This window comes from Phyllopteryx taeniolatus, chromosome 18 (genome assembly GCF_024500385.1).
Source record: "Phyllopteryx taeniolatus isolate TA_2022b chromosome 18, UOR_Ptae_1.2, whole genome shotgun sequence".
In the NCBI taxonomy this organism is placed as follows: domain Eukaryota; kingdom Metazoa; phylum Chordata; class Actinopteri; order Syngnathiformes; family Syngnathidae; genus Phyllopteryx; species Phyllopteryx taeniolatus.
In genome coordinates, this window is record NC_084519.1 from 3,624,153 (window position 1) to 3,646,289 (window position 22,137).

A 22,137-nucleotide genomic window follows, 5' to 3' on the forward strand; every position below is an offset into this window, starting at 1 on the left:
CAAATTTTTACTCATTTTGAATTTTGTTCCAAAAATCTGGGACAGGGGGATGCTTACCACTGTGTTGTATTACCTTTCCTTTTAACAACACAATGCGTCACACATTTTCAATGGGAGACAGGCCTGGACTGCTGCCAAGGCCAGTCTAATACTGGCACTCTCTGACTCCGAAGCCACACTGTTGTAACCGTGCAGAATATGGCGTGGAATTCTCTTGCTAAAATAAACAGGGACATCCCTGAAAAAGATGGTGCTTGGATGGCAGCATATGTTGCTCCAAAACCTGTATGTACATTTCAGCATTAATGGTGCTTTCACAGATGTGCAATTTACCCATGCCATGGGCACCATTTTTGCTGTGTGCGCGTCAAGTGACGCAGAGGGGCTGCGTGGCCCAATGTGGCGGTCACGTGACGCAATGCGGACCTTGTCGGCCGCGCGAGCGCGGGAGTATAAAGGCTTCTTTAGTCTAGTTCACCAATCAAATGACAAAAGAAAGTCACATGACCTCGCACAAGGTCTTCTATTGGGCTTTCCAGACATAGGTATTAGCACTAGATAAGCCACCCCGGCTGATCTCGTGCCTAAATGGCCACCATTTTGGGAAGGTCGTCATTACCATGAAGGCAACAGCGCGCTACTCGTGTTTACATTTAGATGAACAAAAACAACAGCTTTCATGTATTGTAGTATTTGTCTGCCACTGTCAGCCCAAACATGGAAATTTCAGCTCACTTATTTTTTGGGAGGACTACTTCTTACTTTTACTTGAGTCACATTATTGTCAAGTAACAGTAATCTCACTTGAGTACAATATTTGGCTACTCTACCCACATCTGGAGCGGACATCCTCTTTTGCTACTCTTACGTTTAAGCAACATTTTTGCTCATCAGATCAGCCAGTGTTGTATTTGTTGCACTGGTCTTTTGTATTTTCGTGTTGAGCTGCTGCGGGTCGTGGCCCTTGTTGTGATCCCAGCGGAACCGCCAATCACACGTAACATCGGCGACAAGAGCTGATCCGCTAGTACACCTTGTATTAATTAGGAAACGCACCAACAATTATCTAATTAGTTCACGGATGTTAATGTTAAATGTATCAAGCGACGGAGCGATGTTAGCGATTATGTCACAACACAGAATGAACTCACTTCAAATTCAGAAATGGCCAATAAAAACAGAAAAATATTGTACTTAATATTTTCCTGGAGGATGCATTTGGGATTAGCCTAATGAATAGTGAAAAATGAAGTGAAACAGACAATTCTTTTTCAGAATGAGAGTGCTTAAAGAGGAGGATGCTATTCATGTGGCACAGCATGAAGCGCGTATCAGGTACAGGTGGAGATGAGCCTGCCTCAAGTTGGAGGCCAAAACAAAAAAGAAAAGAAATGAGGCAAATTTTAATTGAATCTTAAATTTGTACAGGGAAGAATGCTACATTTAATAATCCAGTATATACTTTATCTTCGTTATTAGTTTATTAGAAACCTGTGCCCAGTGGCACATCAGCATACAGCCTGAAACCTCAGTGCTCACAAATAACATCGAAGAGAACGACAGAATGACATTTAGAGACAATCATGTGTTACCATAGTGCACACAGCTGAATGTGTGTCATTGATTGTTTAGCTGTGGGACGTTGACAGAACATGGAGCAGAATATAGGCAGTCACATTCACATAGCAGCAGTCACAGTCACATAGTAAAACGTCAAAACTGGCTAATTAGACTAATATGGTTATAGTTATAGCGACAAAATAATGAAAATATTCCATATTCTCTCTCTCCAAAAAAAATAAGGATCAAACATGCAGAAATAGGTCAAACACAAGAAGAGCACGGGCTGTCCTCGAGACTCACTTGCTTTTCATGCATGTGGTGGCTGTTTTATGTTCTCATGTGTTCTTTTTGAATACACCTGAGAATATAAGCAGAAAAAAGGTAAATGGTGTATGTATATATATATATATATATATATATATATATATATATATATTCCATTCCATGGCATAATTCAATTGATCAGATTTGTTTATGTACCGTTATGAGCTTTAACAGTTCCTCTCGAACCTGTCATTTGTGACACACACACACGCACAAATTTGCAGGGATCCTTTGCATACTGATTCTATAGGTTTACTCCTATTTAAATCAAATATACCAACCTTCTGCTCTGCAAAACAGCCTGACAGCAAAATGAAAACTCCCTGCAAGACAGTAAGCATAACATTAAAATAAATATAAAACAACTAGATTGGTCGATGATATTATTTATCTTAGTGTTGCTTTTTGTGAATAACGTTAGCGAGCCTGTTTGTTGCCCTTTTCAAGGATTCCCTATTTGTAAGAAGCATGTATTTGGGAGATGAACAGCACAACTCAGTTGAGTCCATGTAAAATATGTCAAATCATCACTGCACCACACTGCTTATTTTGGCATTGTCATTTGGCATTGTCAATTGATTTGACCATTCCAGTAATGTTGGACCCCACGGACAAACTACAATTAAGGTACAATATGTCAAACCTGTGAAGCTATGTGGACAGGGTTGGAGACGCTATAATTTGTGAGATGCATTTAGCGCTTGCCTTTTCAGACTAATCAAATCAAAATTGAACAAGAGATACCATTACTGGTCCATTTTGGGATCTCAAGTACCGTTACTCCACTGTGTACCCACCAGCGGGATTCAATTCAATTTGTTTTTTAAATTCGCAAGTAAAAAAGGATAAACACACAATGCAAAATTTCCCCATTGCCTCCCAAGGGGTTTTTTGACCACAGTACTGGCCAGCTCACCCATGAAATGGTCAGTACTGATCCATGGCCGATGGTCTGAAACCCAGAGGTTAACCAAACTTCACCGTCGGTCACATTTCAATGAGATGTCAATTAAGTTTAACGTTCGGGAAAACTCTGCACTGGTAATAGATGGTACGGTTTTGTGGTTACCAGAAGAACCTCGAGATTTTAGAACCGGTTTTGATCGCGAAAAGCATTAATTGGTACATTGGAGGAGTTAGTATTGTGGTTATGTTTGTGTGTGTTGAAAGTACCTGAAAGGAATTGAGGATGCAAAAACTGTAGTCCATAATAGTAAAAAATAGTGTGTTGCGGTCCACCGTGTACAAAAGGAGTCCAGTTGTCCATGTTAGTCCAAACACTGGCGTCATAAAGAACACCACTTTGAGTATACTTTTGGCTGTCTCCTTGTGATCTGCCTTGCTGCTATCAGGGCCTGGAGTCTTCATCAGAGAGACAATGACAATCACCACACAACAGAGATTTGTGAAAGTAATGGTTCCAATTGGGAGGAGAAAAGAACACAAGGAGCCCTGCAAGGGTTTTTTGAAAACAAGCCAACAGTTTTCATCATAGTAATCCTGGTTGCTATATTTACAATACATGTAGGTGAATCCCACTATGAACACTGGGCAGGCGTAGCCGACCATGCTGGAGAGAAACGTGAAAACTTTTTTTCTCAGTGGATTGAAAACAAAGATCAGATGGTGGACGAGCACAAAGCTCAAACACAACATCCAGCAAAATGTGGCCAAGAAAAAGAGGTGTTTGCAGACTGTCACAATGACGCACCATGGGGGATGTTTTGAGAGATTGATCATTGAGGAAACCAAGAAACTGCAATTGGCAAGCAAGAGGAATCCGGCAATATTCACCAGGACTGTGTGATAAAAATAGGAAAGATTTGTTTTCACCACCGCTGACCACACCAGAAACTGACTCATAAGAAAGATGATCAAGGAGCAAATGGACACACTCAGACCTACTGTTGTAATTTTTGAAAGGGTTGCTGGAGATTTGCCACTGTTGAACCAGAGGGCGGAGAATGCGGTCAAGTGGTTGCACACACAGAGGGTGCTATTACCAGTGTCACGTTTTGCAGTGCATCCTTCCTCTGACCACCTCCCTGTGCTGTTCCAGAACACACACAAAGGTTTTCCGGAGTTCGGCTGCTCCTTGGCGAATTCCAAACTAATTTGCAGAAATGACTCTTCCTTGTTTTCCAGTGATGCAGATATTAAAATTGGAGATGGCACCATATCGGGGAAGTTGTTTAGTAATTTATCCGTCAGATTTTTCACACCAAGTATTTTTGATAATCCAGAGGTTTTGTTCATATTTATCATGATATTGAACATTGTCACTTCACAGTGACCACCTGGGCAGAGGTTGAGGGCTAAATTGTGAGTGATGAACCCTTCCTCACTGTTGATTTGGATGTTTTTCACCAAACCTTCCACAGACCTAAGAAAATTTGATGACATGTCATGAATAACAGAGGTGTTGTTGCCTCCATCCCAGGTTTGGTCCAACATATTACTTGCTGCATGTATGAAGTCCTGAAATACCAAAAAAAAAAATGTTACATTTGAAACCATCTTAAAATTTTGTTTACAGTGTTTACGTCATGGTCTAATAGTGCCTGTTTAATTTCCATTACAAAGTAAGTCTACCTGAGAGAATTACCTGTACTGTACTTTTTTTTTTTTTTTTTTTTTTTGTCAGACTACATTTTAGAAGTATGTGAGGGATTGCTCGGTGTTCCCGAGCCAGTGGACAAACATAGGGTTTGGGTCTTCCTCTGGGCCTCCTTGCAATCGGACGTGCCTGGAACACCTCACCAGGGAGGTGTTTCGGACAACTAACCAACCTAACGAGATGCCTGAGCTACTTCATCTGGCTCTTATGTATGAGGAGCCATTGACTCTTCTCTGAGCCCCTCCCAGATGATCGACCTTCTTACCCTATTTCTAAAGGAGAGCCTGGACCCCTGGCCAAGGAAACTCATTTGTGCCACTTGATTCTGTGATCTTGTTCTTTTGGTTATTAGCACAGCTAGTGACCATAGGTGAGGGTGAGAACTTAGACATTGCGAACTTGGCCCTTCGGCTCAGCTCCTTCTTCACCATGACAGACCGACAAGAGTCCACATCAATGCAGACACTGCACCGATCTACCTGTCAGTTTCCAGGTCCATTTCTCCCACACTCGTGAAGGAGACCCCAAGATACTGTACTTGAACTCCTCCACTTGCGGCAGGATCTCATCCCTGACATAGAGAGGGCAACTCCATTACTTTCTGACAGAGGACCATGATTTTAGATTTGGAGGTTCTAATTCTCATCCCAACAGCTTTAACGAGAGTTGGAAATTGTGGCATGATGAAGCCAACAGAAGCATATCGTTTGGAAAAAGCAGAGACCTAATACTAAAGCCATCAAATCGGACCCCCTCAATGCCTCGGCTGCATCTATGAATTCTGTCCATGTGCATGTGCAAAGGTGCCGCTGTGTCCGCCTTGGTTTACAGAGCGAGATAAATGTTTCTTCACTATCACGCTAAAATAAATCACTGCATTTGACTCACGTAGCCTCAATTGCGACTCGTTCATGTCAATGAGCCAGTCACTAGATTCGGTTCGTTCGTGAATGTCACACCTCTCCACTCTTTTGATCAAATTTGATACTGTAACATTTAACAATGCAGAACAAATTTGATTTAAATTTAAATAAAACTAAGAATCAACAAAATAAAGTTCATTTGCAATTCTAATTATACCTAGTGTTTTTAAAACTCACCTTTAAGGTCTCACACGACGTTATTCCTCTCTCCTATAGCTTCCATTGAAATCAATTATGCAAATGAGGCTATATTGTCATCTAGCAACTTCGAGCAATAGGACAGGCAAAAGCTACTTTTCTTACTGAGGAGTTGGCAATACTGTCCCAGATGGATATGGTTGAACAAACGCCTTCTCCAAGTCTACAAAGCACATGTGGACTGGTTAGGCTAACTCCCTTGTCTCCTCTAGCAGCCTGCTTAGGGTGTAGAGATGGTCCACTGTTCCACAGCCAGGTTGAAAACCAGTTAGGCTGAAATGTGACCCCTTTTTAAAAAAAATCCTGAAAAGAGGCTGCCTTGTTGCGCTATAATATTTTTATATATATACAGTAGATACAGAGTAATAAGAACTGGGTGGCACGGTAGCACAACCTCACAGTTCAGAGGTTGTAAATTCAAATCCGGGCTCCGGCCTTCCTGTGTGGAGTTTGCATGTTCTCCCTGTGCCTGCGTGGGTTTTCTCCCACATTCCAAAAACATGCATGTTAGGTTTATTAAAGACTCCCAATTGTAGGTGTAAATGTGAGTGTGACTGATTGTCTATATGTGCCCTGCGATTGTTCAGGGTGTACCCTGTTTCTCGCCCAAAGTCACCCGGGATAGGTTCCAGCACAACCGCCACCCCAGTGATGATAAGTGATACAAAGGTTGGATGGATAATGAGAACTGAAGAGGGCTTACCGGTAAAACACTATTCTGTAGGGTATTGCTTTCTGACGCATTAGCCATCAACTCAAGAATGCGGATAGATGCAGTAAGGTCAGCCATCCTGCCACTTGAGTTTGAATGCAACATAGAACTGTTCCGAAGACCTCTAAAAATAGCCACAGCCGCCTCTGGAGTTGCCCCTTGTCCTGTCATGAAGTTCTAGAAATATGAAAAACTGTCATTAGGCTATACTGTATGTTTGTCATGTCTGTCGGTGTTCAGTCCCTCCTCCCATTATGTGCATAGCTGATCCTTCCCACAACTGTCTTGTCACTCCCCATTACCTTGTGTATTTAACCCCTTGTCTCATCGGCAAATTGTCGTCACATTCCAACACTCCTGTCTATTGCCTTGAACTCGTGAGATCTGACCCTGTTTGTTTCTCAGCCTTGCTTTTTGTCTCACATTGCCTTTGCCTTGAGTTTTGCATTTGGGTTGTAGCTCTGGTACTGTTCATGATATTGTTTATAAACTACGTATCTTTGTACTTTTTGTAATGTGCTTTCATAGATTTTTGTCCCCTGTTGATTTGGCTTAATTGCGGTGTGAACAATTTCATCTTTTATTTGCAGATGCACTCTCAAAAGAGGCAGTTTCTGTGTTTTATTTTCTATAATGAAAGAAATAAGAGTGATCGCTGGCCTAATATAGTGAGTAATATAGAAATTCTGTAAAAATACATTTGGTTTATGGCTCTCTTTTGTGTCTGTAAAAAATATTTTTATTTATAACCGTCTATAGCCTCTTGCTTTTTTAAAGGGAACCCACACCTGACGACAACAGTATTGTGTACGACACTAAGAGTGTTAATTCAACAGGGGTAACCTTAAAGGGGACATATTTTGATAAATTCAGTTTTTTCTTGCTTGGGTCAATGGAGTGCCTGCCCACCTATCAATTATGAAATAAAACAACCAAGTACTGCAAATCTCTAGTTTTCTCCCTATTTTCAAAAATGTTTTGAAATTTGACCCAATATTTTATTTGTGTTTGGTGATGTCCACCACATGTGGCACATTATTATTAATTTTACATTTCGTCCTATTCATACATTTGATACCTTTTGGAATTTCCCTTTTAAATAATTCCCCATTAGTAAGGAACATGTATTTGCGGGATGTGCATAAGTACCAAGTTGAGCCCAAGTAAAATGTGCAAAATCTTCACTGCTGATGCCAAACTGCTTGTTTTGATGTTGTCAGTGCACAGATGTGTGCACTAATTGGCTAGTGTAATGCGGCGGCTCGGTGAGGAAGTACTGCCTACATGAGTAAAGAAGACCATTTCTTTGCTTTTTTTCCTGCTCACTTTTCTCTTCAGACTACGCTTTCTGAGAATAAATACCCGCTTGTTTAATCGCGACGCCCTGCTTCACCACTGGTTTTGATGATAACAAAAGTCCATTAGCCCCGTTAGAACAGGCGGTGAATAGCAATTTGTTTCCTTGAGACAGAACCGCCTCCCCAACACAAAGTAATTTCAAGTGGAGTGTCACAAATGCATGTTAAGTGTGCTGTAATTCTTTTTCTTTACTGTATTTTGACGGAAAAATGTGAGTAACCTTTTATTAAGGCACCTGGGTATTAAATTGTAGGGGGGAAAAAAATGCTGTACCTCTGCTGCTCTTGAAAGGTTAAACAAATGGCGGCTGACACATTTGGAGAACACTGACTGCCACTTGTTTCCTGTGCAAGTGCGCGACTCGTAGCCAACCCTGCCTTCTGGACATGTTTGCTTAATCACTGTGTCTCCACCTGGGGTCTTTGGCCACAAATCATCTTCTTCGCAGAATTTGTCACCCTCTTGGAGGAAATAGAAGAATTGAGTATGACTACAAATAAGCATTGTTATGATAATTAAGAATCGTGAAAAAAAAAAAAAATATCTGTCAGGTGTAAAGAAACATTGTCAACTCTAATGTTTTGTACCGTAAATTACTGGAATTTTCAGTCTTGCACTTTTTTCTTGATCCTTGTTGTTTTTAAAGGTGACAGTCACATAATGTGCTTCAGTTGTTTTCTTGCAGCTGATTATAACTTTGAAATAGTAGCCTAATGAATCCGCAGCAGCTGTAAACAAAAACATGTCAGTTTCAGGATGATGTTTGAGGTTGTGGTTTAGTGCGTATAAATTGAAAGTACGAGGGACAGTCAAAAAGTAATGAGCCCGATTTTATTTAACCAACTAATAATCGATTTTTTTGTTTTCAGAAATGTTCACGGTTCATAGTTTAAAAACTTGTTTGAAGGTTCTTTTTTTTTTTTTTAAAAGTTTGTTTCAGCCTCTCCTCTCTCTGTCAGCTGTTTTGGAAACGATGTCATTGTTGGATGCTCGTCAGAGGTAAAGAGCTGGGATGGAATTTCTTGCTTTGGAAGGGGAACCATCACTAAACATTTTCAAAAGGTCGCAAAATGTGTATGGGCAAGCTGCTATAGGCTACATTACTTTTCGACTGCCCCTCGTACGATGTAGTCCCAAGGGCAGAAGGGCAAAGCAATTCATTGAAGCCAAACTTGTTTTCTCCCGAAATGGGATGCAGAAAAAAACATTACAACAAAAGATTCCCAACCACTGTCACATGGCACATTAATGTGCGGTGAGAGATCATTAGGTGTGCTGGTCCTGTTTGTTCGTCTATGTATGCCAGTGATGTATAGTGACTGAATGAAATGCTTTTCCATTAGATGGCAGAAGGTACAATTGTTGCCATTCATACAACAGAATACAATGTTCCCTCGCCACTTTGCGCTCCACGTTTTGCGGCTTCAGTGCTTCGCGGGTTTTTCATCGACCAATGAGAGCACGAGTGGATTTATCCCGTGAGCTGATTGACTGCGCATCATCGCAGCCTCACCCAGCATCTTCCCTTGTTGCGTCTCGCCAGTCTCGTCCACGGAACATTTGTTGAAAGCGTGCTTTCTTTAATAATGTATTCCTTATGCATAGATACTGAATGAAACATAATCAAATGTCCATCTATAGCTAAGATCAGAATCACTTGTGGTGTCAATGTTATCATTATCATTTGTGATGTTTTTGTGATGCAGCTAAAAAGAAGAAAAGAAGTGAAAAGTTGCCGTGATTGTTTATGCTTCTCTTACATTGCATTTCATTTCCACCTTTGTAGCTCCACCGCACTTCATAGTTGTTGCTGTCGTTGTAGATAGTGGCAGTTATGTCTACTGTAACATTTGCAGTTCTGTTAGAGCAGGCCACCGTAACAGGTTTGGCTGTCATGACGATATCTTCAGGCAGGGGCTCCACTCTTAGTTCTGTCGTTGCTGTATGCCTGATTGACCCACTAGAGAATTCACATTCATAGGTGCCTGCATCAAACGTAGGGAACACTTAGAATGTGTCACGATAGTGACTACACACAAATTTGCAATTTATTATACTAGAAAAGACTCAATAACAAAGCATGCTTTTTTTTTTTTGTAGGACAAATTATACACTGCTACATGTATATTTAAAAAAAAAAAAAAGAGCATCATTGCAATGTTGTTTCAAGTCAGTCCCTGCATGAGGAAGGCACTAAGATCATTCACTGGCCTGCTTGTTCTCCAGACCTGAATCTGATCCAACACATCTGCGCCATCATTTGTTGCTAAATCCCATTCCACCGCCATGCACAGCAGACTGTTCAGGAGCTGACTGATGCTGATCCAGAAGTAAGCCCAGATGTAGCAGGCACACAGCTGCCATACAAACTACTGACCCATATGATTAGTTGTCTTTAGGACATTCACCAGAAATTGGATCAGCCTGCTCTCATTTCCCCCCCCCCAACTCTGATATTGAGTATGATTCGGAATCCAGTTCTCAATGGGTTAATGTTTTTGGGTTTGCGTTGATTGTGCTAAAATGATTTCGTTATGAATTACACTATGTAATCAATCATCAATAAATCATTTTTCAACTGGAATATATGATTCATTTGGATTTGGGAGGGGGTTGATTTCTTTTTTGAGCAGTGAATAATATGGCAGAATATTATAAGATGGAGTGATATTCATGACCCAATGATTTGACAACATGGTTTCTTATAGAAAACACAAAGTGAATGGGGATTATTTTAATCTACCAGAGGTTAATGACATTATCAGTAAACTCACCTGTCCAAACGCTTGTTAAATTATGAAGGGTCAGACTGGTGCAAGATTTGTATTCTTTTGTGGCACAGCTGGAGTCCAGTTTCACCACACTGCCGTTATATAGCGGCAGGCACTCATCCATTCTGGTGATTTTCCAGCCAGAGCTGCTCGATGCCTCCTCGAAAGTGCATTTCAGTGTTGACTCAGACATGTAAGGTACGGAAGGTTCTGTTGACTCTATGGTGACCATGCCTATGTAAGAAAGAAAATACATTCATGTATGAAATATAGTAGCTGACGACTGACTAGCTACAGATTAACATAAAGATTCTAATCTAATTCTAAAATGTCCAGATTGAGAAAATGTCTTGAAGCAAAAGTCCGGAAGATAATCTCATGTCTATTTAATGTGATATATATTTAAAGCCTGCCTAGGTGACTACATCTGCTTGTAATACATACCTCGGTCAAGTCCAAAAACCTGTTGTTATTTATTATTGTCAAATAACACAGAACTAAGCAAATATGTATGACTGCTGGTATGTACAGTTGTGCTTATAAATTGAGATAACCTGGCAGAATTTGTTTTAATAAAAATATGACTGATGACTGAACAAGAACCATCATTATTTTTTTTATGGTTATGTTTTGTTGAATGATTGTGCTTTTTCTAAAATCCCATTTCAAATCAAATTAAACGTGTTTCTCCTGGTCCTTCATGTTTCCGTTCAAGAATTGCGCACATCTTACAAATTCTGCCTGGATAATCAAACAACTGCGTGTTCTGGCCTTTGCCAAATAAAAGTAGGGCTGTCCATTTCAAAACAAGAGCAAGTAAATAAAAAGAGAAAGTTATACTTGTTCAAATCAAATGCCATTTTCTGTTTGGCATCTTAATTGTGAAGTCTCAAACAATTTTACATATTTGAATTGAACAAATCTTAACAAACGAGCCGTTTTAGAGGATATGTTTGTTCAAAGCCTTTATTTTTGTCTCATAATGGCCTTACTCTGTTTTTAAATCACTTCCACGCCATGTCTCTTTCTCTCTCCCCTGCTACATTTCTCCTCATCTCTTCCTGGACTGCGCACAGTCCGTGAATACCGCCTGAAGTCTGATTTGATTGGCTGAAGGAGGTGGCTGTACTCGCAAATGATTGGTCGGTACGGTTTCCACACAACACTCAGCCTAGCGCTGTTCTATCTGACATATGCGCATGAACTGATGCAGCTCGCTTGGATGAAATGTCTTAAAGACGATCGATTCAACGCCCTGAGGATAAGCGTTTTAAAAATGGATGATTTGGTCCGTCCTATGGGAGGGGCCTATGGGATAGATAAGGCGTTGTGGAAAACGTATGGTTTTTAATGCACTACAAGTTTGATAATAAAAAAAAAAAAAAAAAAAGTTGTGCCACCACAACCCAGTGTTGCCCCTTTCGATGATATTAGGGGACACTTGGTCAGTCTCTGCTGTCCACCGGGGCTCGAGGTGCTCAGGAACCAATATCTCCAAAGAGATAAGTGATGGTCTCCTTTGTTGTTGACACTTGGGGAAAATGAGCAATTTAACCTCTGCCGAATTGATTGTCTTGACATCCTTTAAGTTACTGTATATCTGGTCTGGGTAAAAGGTCACATACCACCCTGACCCAAGGCTAAGGGTGTGACATTGAGAAACTCTATCGGGTATTTGTATAATGTGTCTGCCAAAGCATTCACCACAGTAAAATTGACAACGAGAAGCGTTTGCAACTGGGAACTAGTTACCAGATAAACTAACACTTGTCAGCTTTTTTCATTTCTTCTACTACTTCACATTTCCTGGCAGTCTGGAACCCATTTGGCACTAGACTGCCTCTCACAGGTCAATATTAGTTGGTACTACCACAAGACATCTGGTTTTGGGGAGGAGACTCACAATTGTAGGTATATACAATAACTGTAGCTATTGTATACTGTATGTGTGCGGTATGCTGTTTTGGTCATCCCGAGTACACAACTATGAGAACAGTAAGCACCCACGAGCTGACTTTTTCCTCATCATGTGTGCAAGGGCCTCTCTCTCTCTCAAGAAAAAAAATAATTGGGTTAGATGTCAAAAATCGGTATGAGTGTATCCCACTTTAGCAGTTTTGGAAAACGGAAGTGGTCTCTTTCCAGAAAGTGACTTCAACAAACCCTTGCAAACATAATAAAACATACTGTAAATCAGCATCATACGAACAAATCTAAATCAAACTTTGACTTGCCTACAGAGTTGATACTGAAAACAGCTCCGAGACTGGCTTCCAAAGTAGACACAATGCCTTGGAGTCGAGACATTTCAAATTTGACGCTAAGATCCACCTCAAAGTCCACAGTACGGTTGGACAGCCTTGAAGGTTGAGAATAGCCCAAAATCAAACAATTGGTGATACCAGCAAATCTTTTGTTTTAAGATGACTAAGCAGAAAAATGTGCTTACTAATATTCATATTTCAATTGATTTAATACCTCAGGCCGGTAATGTTCAGTTGTTCAAAACCATTAAGTCCTCGAAAGGCAGTTTCAAGCTTTCAAAAAAAAAAAACAGTAAGAATTGTGCTTAATTTGATATGAAGAAACATTCATTGGTAATACAAAGAAATAAATAAAAAAATGGTGTACCTGTTCAGTTTTGTTTGAATCCCATGTGGTTCTGTTCAGTGTTGAAGTTCCACTGAGGTGAACTGTAGAGATGACAAGGGGGATTTTGTTCAGTTCTTCTGACATCACCATCATCATTTTCTTAAAGGATCCCTGCAAACACTGACTGGTTTCTTGACTTTTCTTTTTTTTTTTTTTTTTTTTTACAAGGCACTTAAAGGTTTTATGAGGGCCGCAGTTTTATACTGAAACTAATTCATTCATCATACATCTATTGCAAAGGAAAAACAAATATTTGGTCTGATTGATTTGCCTTGCCCATTGTCTCACAAAACTGAGAAGTTTAGGCGTGAGCTTGCCTTTATCACATTGCTTTGTTGATCTCATTGAGCTAATAGGGTTGCGAAAACTTTGAAGAAACCTAAAGCAAGTGTCACGGGTGTGTGTTCTGGTCTTCCCCCTGTCTCGTACACACCTGCTCCTGAGAGCATCTTCCCCACCAGTGCCTCATTGACCCTAATTACCCCATGCATTTGACCTCCTGTCTCATTCTTTCTGGACGCCAGTTCGTTGTACCTTGTTGTCACGTTCCAGCATTCCTTGTTTCCACGTCACCGACTCATAGTAAAACTAGACCCTGTTCTAATTTTTGACCTTGCCTCTTTGCCTCACGTTTTTGGGATACTGTTGCCTTTTCGGATTGCCTGCCTGTGTACCGACCTCTGCTCGTATATTAAACCTCTTTTTTTGAAACTGTTCATCTGTATTGGAGTCGTGCATTTTGGGTCCTGTCCTCTCTTCCGTTCATGACAGGAAGCACTCTATCCTCTTATTTAGAGCTGTGATTTTGATGTATTTTAATTGGAAAAACATAACTTATTGCATCAAATATTTATATTTGAGTCAACTAGGAGTGTGATTAATTAATTAGACTAATTGTCAGGGCTGCTGTTTCAGCACCCTGAGTACAGACCTTGTGTGTGTACGTGCGTGTGCGAGTGAAACTTGCAACCTGAATCGTGACACTAATTGATTACATGTGTTTTTTAATTGAGTCCCGCCTCTAGTAATCTGTTACCTTGGCCCTTGGTGATGCAGAATGGTGTGATTGTCAACACATTGTGTTTGCATGCACTTTCATTACAGCAGTTGAAGTTGTAGCACACTTCATTGCTCCAAATGTAGCCATCAGAACAGTGGCAATAGTATTCATCTTCAGAAATTCGACACTCTAGAATAAGAAACACATGTTGCGTTTGGACATAATGGACTGTATAAGACACAAAATGTAAAAGATGCAATTATATTATCTCTAAGAAGATTTTATTTTTTCCCTATCCTAGTGGCAACTAATTTACAGTGCCGTGAAAAAGTATTTGCCCCTTTAATTCATATTGTTTTTTTTGCATAGCTTGCACATTTGAATGACTAAGATCATCAAACAAAATTAAATATCACACAAAGATAAAACAAGTTAAAATAAAATGCAATATTATTATTATTTTTTTTTTATTGGAAAATTGAATCGTGGCATTTTGTTGCAGGTTATAGAATTTTTTTGGCCCACTTCAGTTTGTCAAACAGATTGTATTTCAGTGATTTCCTGGATGAGCAGGCCTTGAGGTAATCAGGCTTGGGTGTGGTCAGTGAAAATAAATTTGGTTTTCCCCCAAAAATTGATTAGCCACAGTTAATCCATGATTTTAATGGGGCAATTCCCCCCCCCCCCCCCCCCCACACACACACGGCCAGTTTGCTTTGAACAGTTTTTTTCCTTAATAAATAAAATCACCATTTAAAAACTTCATTTTAAGTTTACTTGGGTTATCTTTGTCTGATGATTACAGTTGTTTGATTTTAAACAAAGTGGGGAGTCTGGAAAAAAATCATTTGAGAAGGGGAAAAACACTTTTTCACGGCACTGTATCTATTGTTCCAACTGTTCCTCATTCCAACAACATTGGGGAGCATGTGGTACATGATTGCAATAGTCTCGGTTCTCCCTTGCTGGATGACGGAACAACCTAATCAGTCATTTGCATGTGATGTACCTACAGACAGTACACTCTCGAAAAGTGTCACTGTGTGGAAAGTTCCACTGGCATCTTCCACCTGGAGATTGGGTACAGTGTCAAAGAGTGACAGGATGGTCTCCGCTTGTACTGTGACATTACTTTCCACCAAAAGTTCAGCAATGTAGGGTGTTCCTAGAAAAATATTAGTAACATATTTGGTCTTTACAGTATTTCCATATATACAAAATATATGCATTAAATTCCATCAATGATGTAGACCCTTTTGAATCCATAACATACAAATGTAGTTGTTTCAAATTTGAGAGTCAGGTAAATCTCATTAAAAAAAAAAAAAACCAAAAAAAAAAAAAACAGTACAAAAATATTTTTTTTTTATCCCATGTGGCACAATTCAGATATGCATCACTGCAGCGTAAATAGAAAAACAAACAAACAGGAAATTGGAGTTCTTCGGCTCGTGATCAGGCCTCTTCCAAATTAGGATAACAACGTGATATGTATTGGATACAGCGGCTGAAATAAATATTTGACAAGTCACAATTCTTCTCACTGCATATACTTCCAAAGGTGCTATTGAAGGTGCTACTGACCTGAAAATTTCACCAGATGTTGGGAATAACTAACCCGAGTAATCCATACATACAAAGAAAGTAGAACAAATAAACTCAGAAATTAAGTTGTGTAAAAATGTGAAACGACACAGGGAAAAAGTATTGAACCCGAAAACTGGTATTTATTTAATACTTTGTTCAAAAGCCTTTGTTTGCAATGACCGGTTCAAGATGCCTCCTGTATGGAGAAACTAGTCGCAACATTGCTCTGGTGAGATTTTGACCTATTCCCCCAGACAAGCTGTCTTCAATTCTTGAAGTTTCCGTGGGCTTCTTTTATGGACCTTGAGTTTAGTTCATCTTCATTTGCACTGGCAAGGGTTTGGATTGCTTTTTAATTATTGATAGATTTTATGTTGTCTTGGCTTCCCATGCCTTTTTGCACTTCCCTTTTCCCTGTGTTGTTTCACATTTGTAAGCACAACTTAATTTCTGATCTTATTTGTTCTACATTTTTGTATGTGTGGATTACTTGGTTTGTTCCCAACATCTGGTGAAATCTTCACGTCACTAGCACCTTTGGAAGTATATTTAGTGAGAAAAAATGGTGACATGTTACATACTCATTTTAGCCGCTGTATCTGCCAATGTGAGTGCACCGTAAACGCAACGATGGTGCACCGTAAACGCAAAGATGGTATACCCTCAAAATACACAGATTAGTGTATACACACCCGTGTGTGCCCAAACAACACAAATAAATACATCAAAAAACATAGTCTGTAAATCTAAACTGCAGCGTGAGTATAGACAATTAATGGTCTAAATATAGTACATTAGAGCTGTATCAATTATAAAATAAGCAGATAAATTGTGGCTAGCAGCAGTAGAAATATTCAGTCATACCGGCTTGGTCGTCGCCCAGGTCAACAAGGTCTGCGCCAGGTGTTGGTGAAAAAGGACACTCTGGTAAGAAATAAATCTAGCTTTATAATAACCTAGGTGTATGACAGTATGACCAGTTAAGAATGACTAGAGGAAAATTGTAGAAGTAGTTATACATACCAACAGCATAAGCCTGCAAATCATAAGAACAGTCAATAAATTTAGACATTGGTAAATCTTATTTGTTTTGCAGATATTAAAGAACAACTATAATCAAATAACTTTTACATTTGTTGTCATTCTAATGCATACAAAATGTGACTTTCGCTTTGCTGAAAACATGTAGTCCTCAAATGTGGAGATATAGCATTAAATTGTTTTTCATCATTGCAGTTTTCCTGATTTTCCTGGGTGTGGGTAAAACGGTGCCGAGTGGTTCGCTCATTATTGTGGATGGTTTTAACAGGAACATTAAATTGGTACTTGACACGTTAGTTCCACTAAAGACAAAAAAACTTCAAATCCCACCCTACCACAGAATGAAGAAAACTAATCATTTATTCTGTACCGCGTATCCTCACTGGGGTCACGTCTGTGCTGGAGCCGATCCCAGCTGACTTTAGGGTGAAGGCGGGGTACAACCAGAATTGGTTACTAGCCAGTCGCAGGGCACATATAGACAAACAACCATTCACATCTACAAACAATTTAAGAGACCTCAAGTAATCTACCATGGATGTTTTTGGAATGTGGGAGGAAGCTGGAGTACCCGGAGAAAATCCATGTGGGCGGAAATGACAGCTTGATTTTTTAATTTTTTTTTTTTTTCGAATTTGAAGCGTCATTTGGTAACTCTTCTTTGCGGACTGTCAAATTTACACAAAATATTGATTTCACTTTATAGGGACTTTAAATTGACAGTAATTTAAGTTCATGCAAGAGTAAACACCAGAAATAATGACACAATACAATGTGAAGTATCATTACCTGATAGTACATGTATAAAGTTCCCATCAGGTACACAAACATGGTGTGAAACTTTGTGTTCCTAGAGGGAAAATATCACCGTTAGATGAACAATAATCAGAATCATTTTTATTTGCCAAGTATGTCAAAAACATACAAGGAATTTGTCTCCAGTAGTTGGAGCTGCTCTAGTACGACAACAGACAGCCATCAGAATCATCTTTATTTGCCAAGTATGTAAAAAACACACAAGGAATTTGTCTCTGGTAGTTGGATCTGCTCTAGTACGACAACAGACAGTCAATTGATAGAGAACACTTTTGAGACATAACAACAAAGTCACTGAGCAATAAAAGGCTACCAGTATTTTGGTCATGCCGGTGCAATTTTTTTATGTTTTGACAATTGTGCAAAATGATGCAGAGTCCTCGAGCAATTAGAGGAGTTTGAAATGACTAACAGAACAATAGTCAGGTGCAGTGACCATTGTGCAAGTGGTGCAGAGACTTCAAGAAATGTATGCAGTTTAAAGTGATGAGTCGTGTGATAATCTGGGACAATGTCAATTGTGCAAATGGTACAGATACTTCTTCAAGCACATGAGTGGCCAGTATTGGTCAACAACAGATATGCAAGTAGTGCAGGGTGGTGAGACTACTACAGTGAGTGCACGGGTAATGTATAATTGGCCTGACAGAGATGTGACAACAATCTCAAGATAAAACAATTGGCAGCATGTTACAAGAGGGAAGGAGCTGGAAGAGGTGGTGACCGGGTTGTGGCAGGTCCAAGAGGATTTTGCATGCTCTTCTCTTAGTTCTGGCAGTGTGACAGTCCTCAAGGGTGGGTAGGGGGGTACCGGCAATCTTTTCAGCAGTTTTGATTGTCCGTTTCAGTCGCAGTTTGTCCTTTTTTGTGGCAGCACCAAACCAGACTGTGATGGATGTACACAGGACTGATTCGATGAATCCTGTGTAGAACTGCCTCAACAGCTCCTGTGGCAGGCCATGCTTCCTCAGAAGCCTCAGGAAGTACATGCTGTGAAGGGCCTTTTTGAGGATGGAGTTGCTGTTGATCTCCCACTTCCCGAGAGACTGTATTTCCCAGGAACTTGAAGGTCTCGGCGGTTGACACAGGGCAGTTGTAGCGAAGAATGCCTCCTGAAGTCCATGATCATCTCTACAGTCTTGAGCATGGTCAGCTTCAGGTTGTGTCGGGCTCACCAAAACTCCAGCAACTCCACTTCCTGTCGATATGCAGACTCGTCAGCATCTGATTAGGCCGATGACTGTGCTGACGTCTGCAAACTTCAGGTGTTTTGACAGCCGGGTGTGTTGAGGTGCAGTCGTGCAGAGAGAAGAGCAGCGGAGCGAGGACACATCCTTGGGGCGTCCCGGTGCTAATGGTGCATGTGGATGAGGTGGTGTCCCCCAGCCTCACCTGTTGTGTCCTGCCTGTCAGGAAGCTGCCAGCTGAAGTCCAAGAACAGGATCCTTGCATCGGTCCCCACGCCGTCGAGGTGTTCTAGTATGAAGTCCAGTCCCATGTTAACTCCGTCATCCACAGATCTGTTTGCTTGGTAGGCAAACTGCAGGGGTTCCAGCAGGGGAGCTGTGACGCTCTTGAGGTGGTCCAGCACGAGGCATTCCAAGGACTTCATGACCACTGATGTCAGGGCGACAGGCCTGTAGTCATTCCGACTGGGATGATGGTGCAGGGGTATTAGCCATGGGGCAGGGAGGGGCTGTCCCCCTTTTCTCTGTGGTCTCTGGCCCGGCCCCGCAGGAGTCTTGTCTCTTACTTCACACACTCACATTTTTATTACTCACACTGTACATATTTTGCACATTGGGAAGATTCACATCTCATTCAGGGTCCCCTGAGGGGATGGCACGAGGCATGATGGTGTGGACGCTGGGCCCGGTCCTAACACATCTGTGTTGGTCTCCGGTCTGGTCGCCCCCCGTCTCTGCCCTGCCGGTCCTGCAGTTTTAATGCATCATACACCCGTCAGTTGGGGGAGGGCATGGTCAGGCTGGGAGGGCTTTCTGGCCTGCCATGCCTTTCCCCTGCGGATTTTTAATGCACCACATACATTCGCACTTTCTCTGGGGAGCTGATTGGCCTTGCCAGAGCTGACGGTTGCAGGTCATCATTGCCCCGTGACCGTCTCGCCTCACGACCGCCAGTCTCCCCATTTTTAATGCACCCCAACACACACGATCAAATGATAATGGTTAGGGATAAGGATAATGGTTGCCAGTCGGGGACCTGGTAACCATAGTAATAGGGTGGGTGGTGGGTCTTCATATTTCTCTTGGCTCGACTCCTGGGGCCTGCCCCCCCCACACACCCTCCTTAGGTTGTCGGGCTACGGGGAGATGGGGATTTGGTCCTGTTGGTGGTTGGGGCCCTCATCCCTCTTTCCGGGGATGGTGGGGGTGGTGATGGCGTTGGGGGGGATTGGGTGTGGGGAGGTAGTGGTCAGGTACCCGTGCTCCGCCCTTTGGGACTGGTCGAGGTGCTTCAGTTGGGCTGGGAGACCACCCTGGGTCCTGGGGAGTGGGTTGCGTTGACTTTTGTAATGTTACTTGTGGTCAAATATCTAGACTGTCTAACTATTTTTCTACTGGGGTTCGCGCCCCTATTCCCCTTGTCCACTCCGTCCCTCTGTCTGTCCCCTAAAACTCTTTTCTGCCCGGCTGCATTTTCAATAAACATCAAAATAATTAAAAAAAATAAAAACTAAGCAGAGGGAGTATTTCAAACTCCCCTGTTGCAAATCAAAACGGTTCCAGCACAAAAGGGCATACAGATCTATTATTCTGCATGGCCATGCAGCTGAACAGGACAGGTTGAAAAAGTAAGTAGTTTTTAAAAAAGTAAGGAAGTGCCTTTTTATTCTTTTATTTTTTTTGGGCTTGAACAAAAATTTGTGCACGTCCCTGACTCCCAGTGTCAAGTCGGTCAGGTATAATAATTAAACATAATATTAACCAGAGCATTGTCACTCTAGACTGCAAAAGAATGAAATAGCATAAATGCTGAGCCCTCACTAAGCTCCTAGCACCAAAGCTCATGACAGCAACACATAACTTGGAGTAGCTAGTCATTGTAATTTCCATAATTTTCCACTGGAGCAAATAACCAGGCACACATGAAGGTTTACTGCTTCTAATAACAGTGCTGTATTCACTCCTCTTTACAGCTATGATACCACAAAATTTGAATTGAGTAGGCCACCTCATTGTTTGTCCACTAAGGACACAGTGGCATTTTTTTTCCTCATTAATTTTTACAATACTTTTATAATAGACATACTGAAAGAACACAGGGGGTATCATAATGTGCATTTCAGTTACATTTATAAACGCAGTAAAGAGTGCAAATAAAAATCTAACTCACAAAGGCACATTAATATGATGCCATTTAAAATGAATTGATAACATAATCCATCCATTTTCTGAGCCGCTTATCCTCACAAGGGTCACAGGAGTCCCTATGATCAAGGGAATGTAGTACCAATTATATTTGAGATAATGGCCTTAAGTCAACTCAAAACCTGCTCTAACGACCCTCAAGAGAATTTCTGAAAAAAAATATTCTTTATTGAGCAACCTTGTGCATTCCTTCGTGCATGTAATAATTTAAATTATCAATGTAGTGCCTCATACTTTTTTTCTGCCTTTAAAGAAAATAAACAGACAAACTTGCTTTGCCTATAGCTTTCCAGCACAGCACTGTTGTTACAGATGAATATTACTAGTTTAACATTCAAGATAGGTTTCATGAATATATATATCCAAGAAATGTTAGCCAATTGAGAGTACAGTTCTTACCTTTTAGCTGAAACTGGCAAAGAGGAATGTACTCTGGATGCACTGTACATCCAAATTTGAGACAAATTCATGAGGGAGGTGGGATTCTGTTTACAAGGAGCACCTTTGTACTGAAGCACCATTAACAATTTGCATCAGTTACATGTTTCATGACAGAATGTCCGGCAGAGGCAGACAACCTTTCATTTTTTAGAAAGGATTAATATTGAAGCTTTCTGCAGCAAGATGTTGCAGAGAGGCACATTTAAGAAATTCAGCTTAGTTTTCCCTCTCTGGGTTTGATAGCAGCCTTCCCCCACTGCTTCAGGCCACACACAGAGAGAAACTAGAGTGAGGGAGACAGAGACACTGCACTAGAAAGGTGACAAAATGGGTGACAGCAGAATTTGGTTACATTTAAATTACATTAATTAATACAAAGACAAGATTTAGGCGCATAAAACAATTTCATATAGATCAGTCTCTATGAATTAGAGCATATCGGTCAGTGCAGATGGAACAAATAAGACAAGCAAATGAACCTGCAATTCTAAGCTTAAATATAGTTAAAGGTTTATAAATAGTGTTCCCTGACAACATCACCTATTGCGGATTCAGTGCATTGTGGATTTTCGTCCATATTCATAATGCCCATAATTCATTATTGCGAAATTTTTAGTGTATACTGTTAAAAAAAAATTAATTATATATATATATATTTTTTTAAATGTGGTAAAATAAACGCTTCCTAACCTTCCATCCATCCATTTTCTGTCCTGCTTTATCCTCACAAGGGTCGCTGGT

The 22,137-nt window shown here is 40.7% G+C and overlaps 1 protein-coding gene across 11 annotated transcripts; it reads right to left on the bottom strand.

The window, feature by feature from the left end:
* Positions 1–38: 38 nt before the first annotated feature.
* Positions 39–21,419, bottom strand: adgrf3b (adhesion G protein-coupled receptor F3b). 11 transcript variants are annotated; one of them, XM_061754579.1, is made up of 19 exons: positions 21,355–21,419; positions 17,537–17,597; positions 16,730–16,742; positions 16,571–16,630; positions 15,129–15,284; positions 14,156–14,308; positions 13,099–13,160; positions 12,946–13,004; positions 12,702–12,826; positions 10,471–10,701; positions 9,457–9,681; positions 8,284–8,424; positions 7,970–8,157; positions 6,329–6,514; positions 3,793–4,365; positions 3,061–3,249; positions 2,169–2,210; positions 2,044–2,073; positions 39–1,921 (listed from the first exon to the last, which is right to left on the bottom strand). In XM_061754579.1, the coding sequence occupies exons 1-19, from the start codon at positions 21,402–21,404 to the stop codon at positions 1,871–1,873; spliced, it is 2,595 nt and encodes an 864-aa protein (XP_061610563.1). In that variant the 5' UTR covers positions 21,405–21,419; the 3' UTR covers positions 39–1,870. The 11 variants fall into 11 exon arrangements, with proteins under 11 accessions (XP_061610563.1, XP_061610567.1, XP_061610566.1 ...); XM_061754583.1 differs by lacking the exon at positions 3,061–3,249 and having other exon boundaries at positions 4,271–4,365; XM_061754582.1 differs by lacking the exon at positions 3,061–3,249 and having other exon boundaries at positions 3,891–4,365.
* Positions 21,420–22,137: the final 718 nt, after the last annotated feature.

What these genes read in the sequence shown, in the direction of transcription:
- adgrf3b (XM_061754573.1), bottom strand. Translation starts at nt 21,404, where the DNA reads ATGTACAGTGCATCCAGAGTACATTCCTCTTTGCCAGTTTCAGCTAAA. An exon ending in TTTCAGTATCAACTCTGTAG is followed by an intron (nt 10,702 to 12,701) that starts GCAAGTCAAAGT and finishes TTTCTTACATAG; the next exon opens with GCATGGTCACCATAGAGTCA. An exon ending in AACTGTTAAAGCTCATAACG is followed by an intron (nt 1,922 to 2,043) that starts GTACATAAACAA and finishes TTATATTCTCAG; the next exon opens with GTGTATTCAAAAAGAACACA.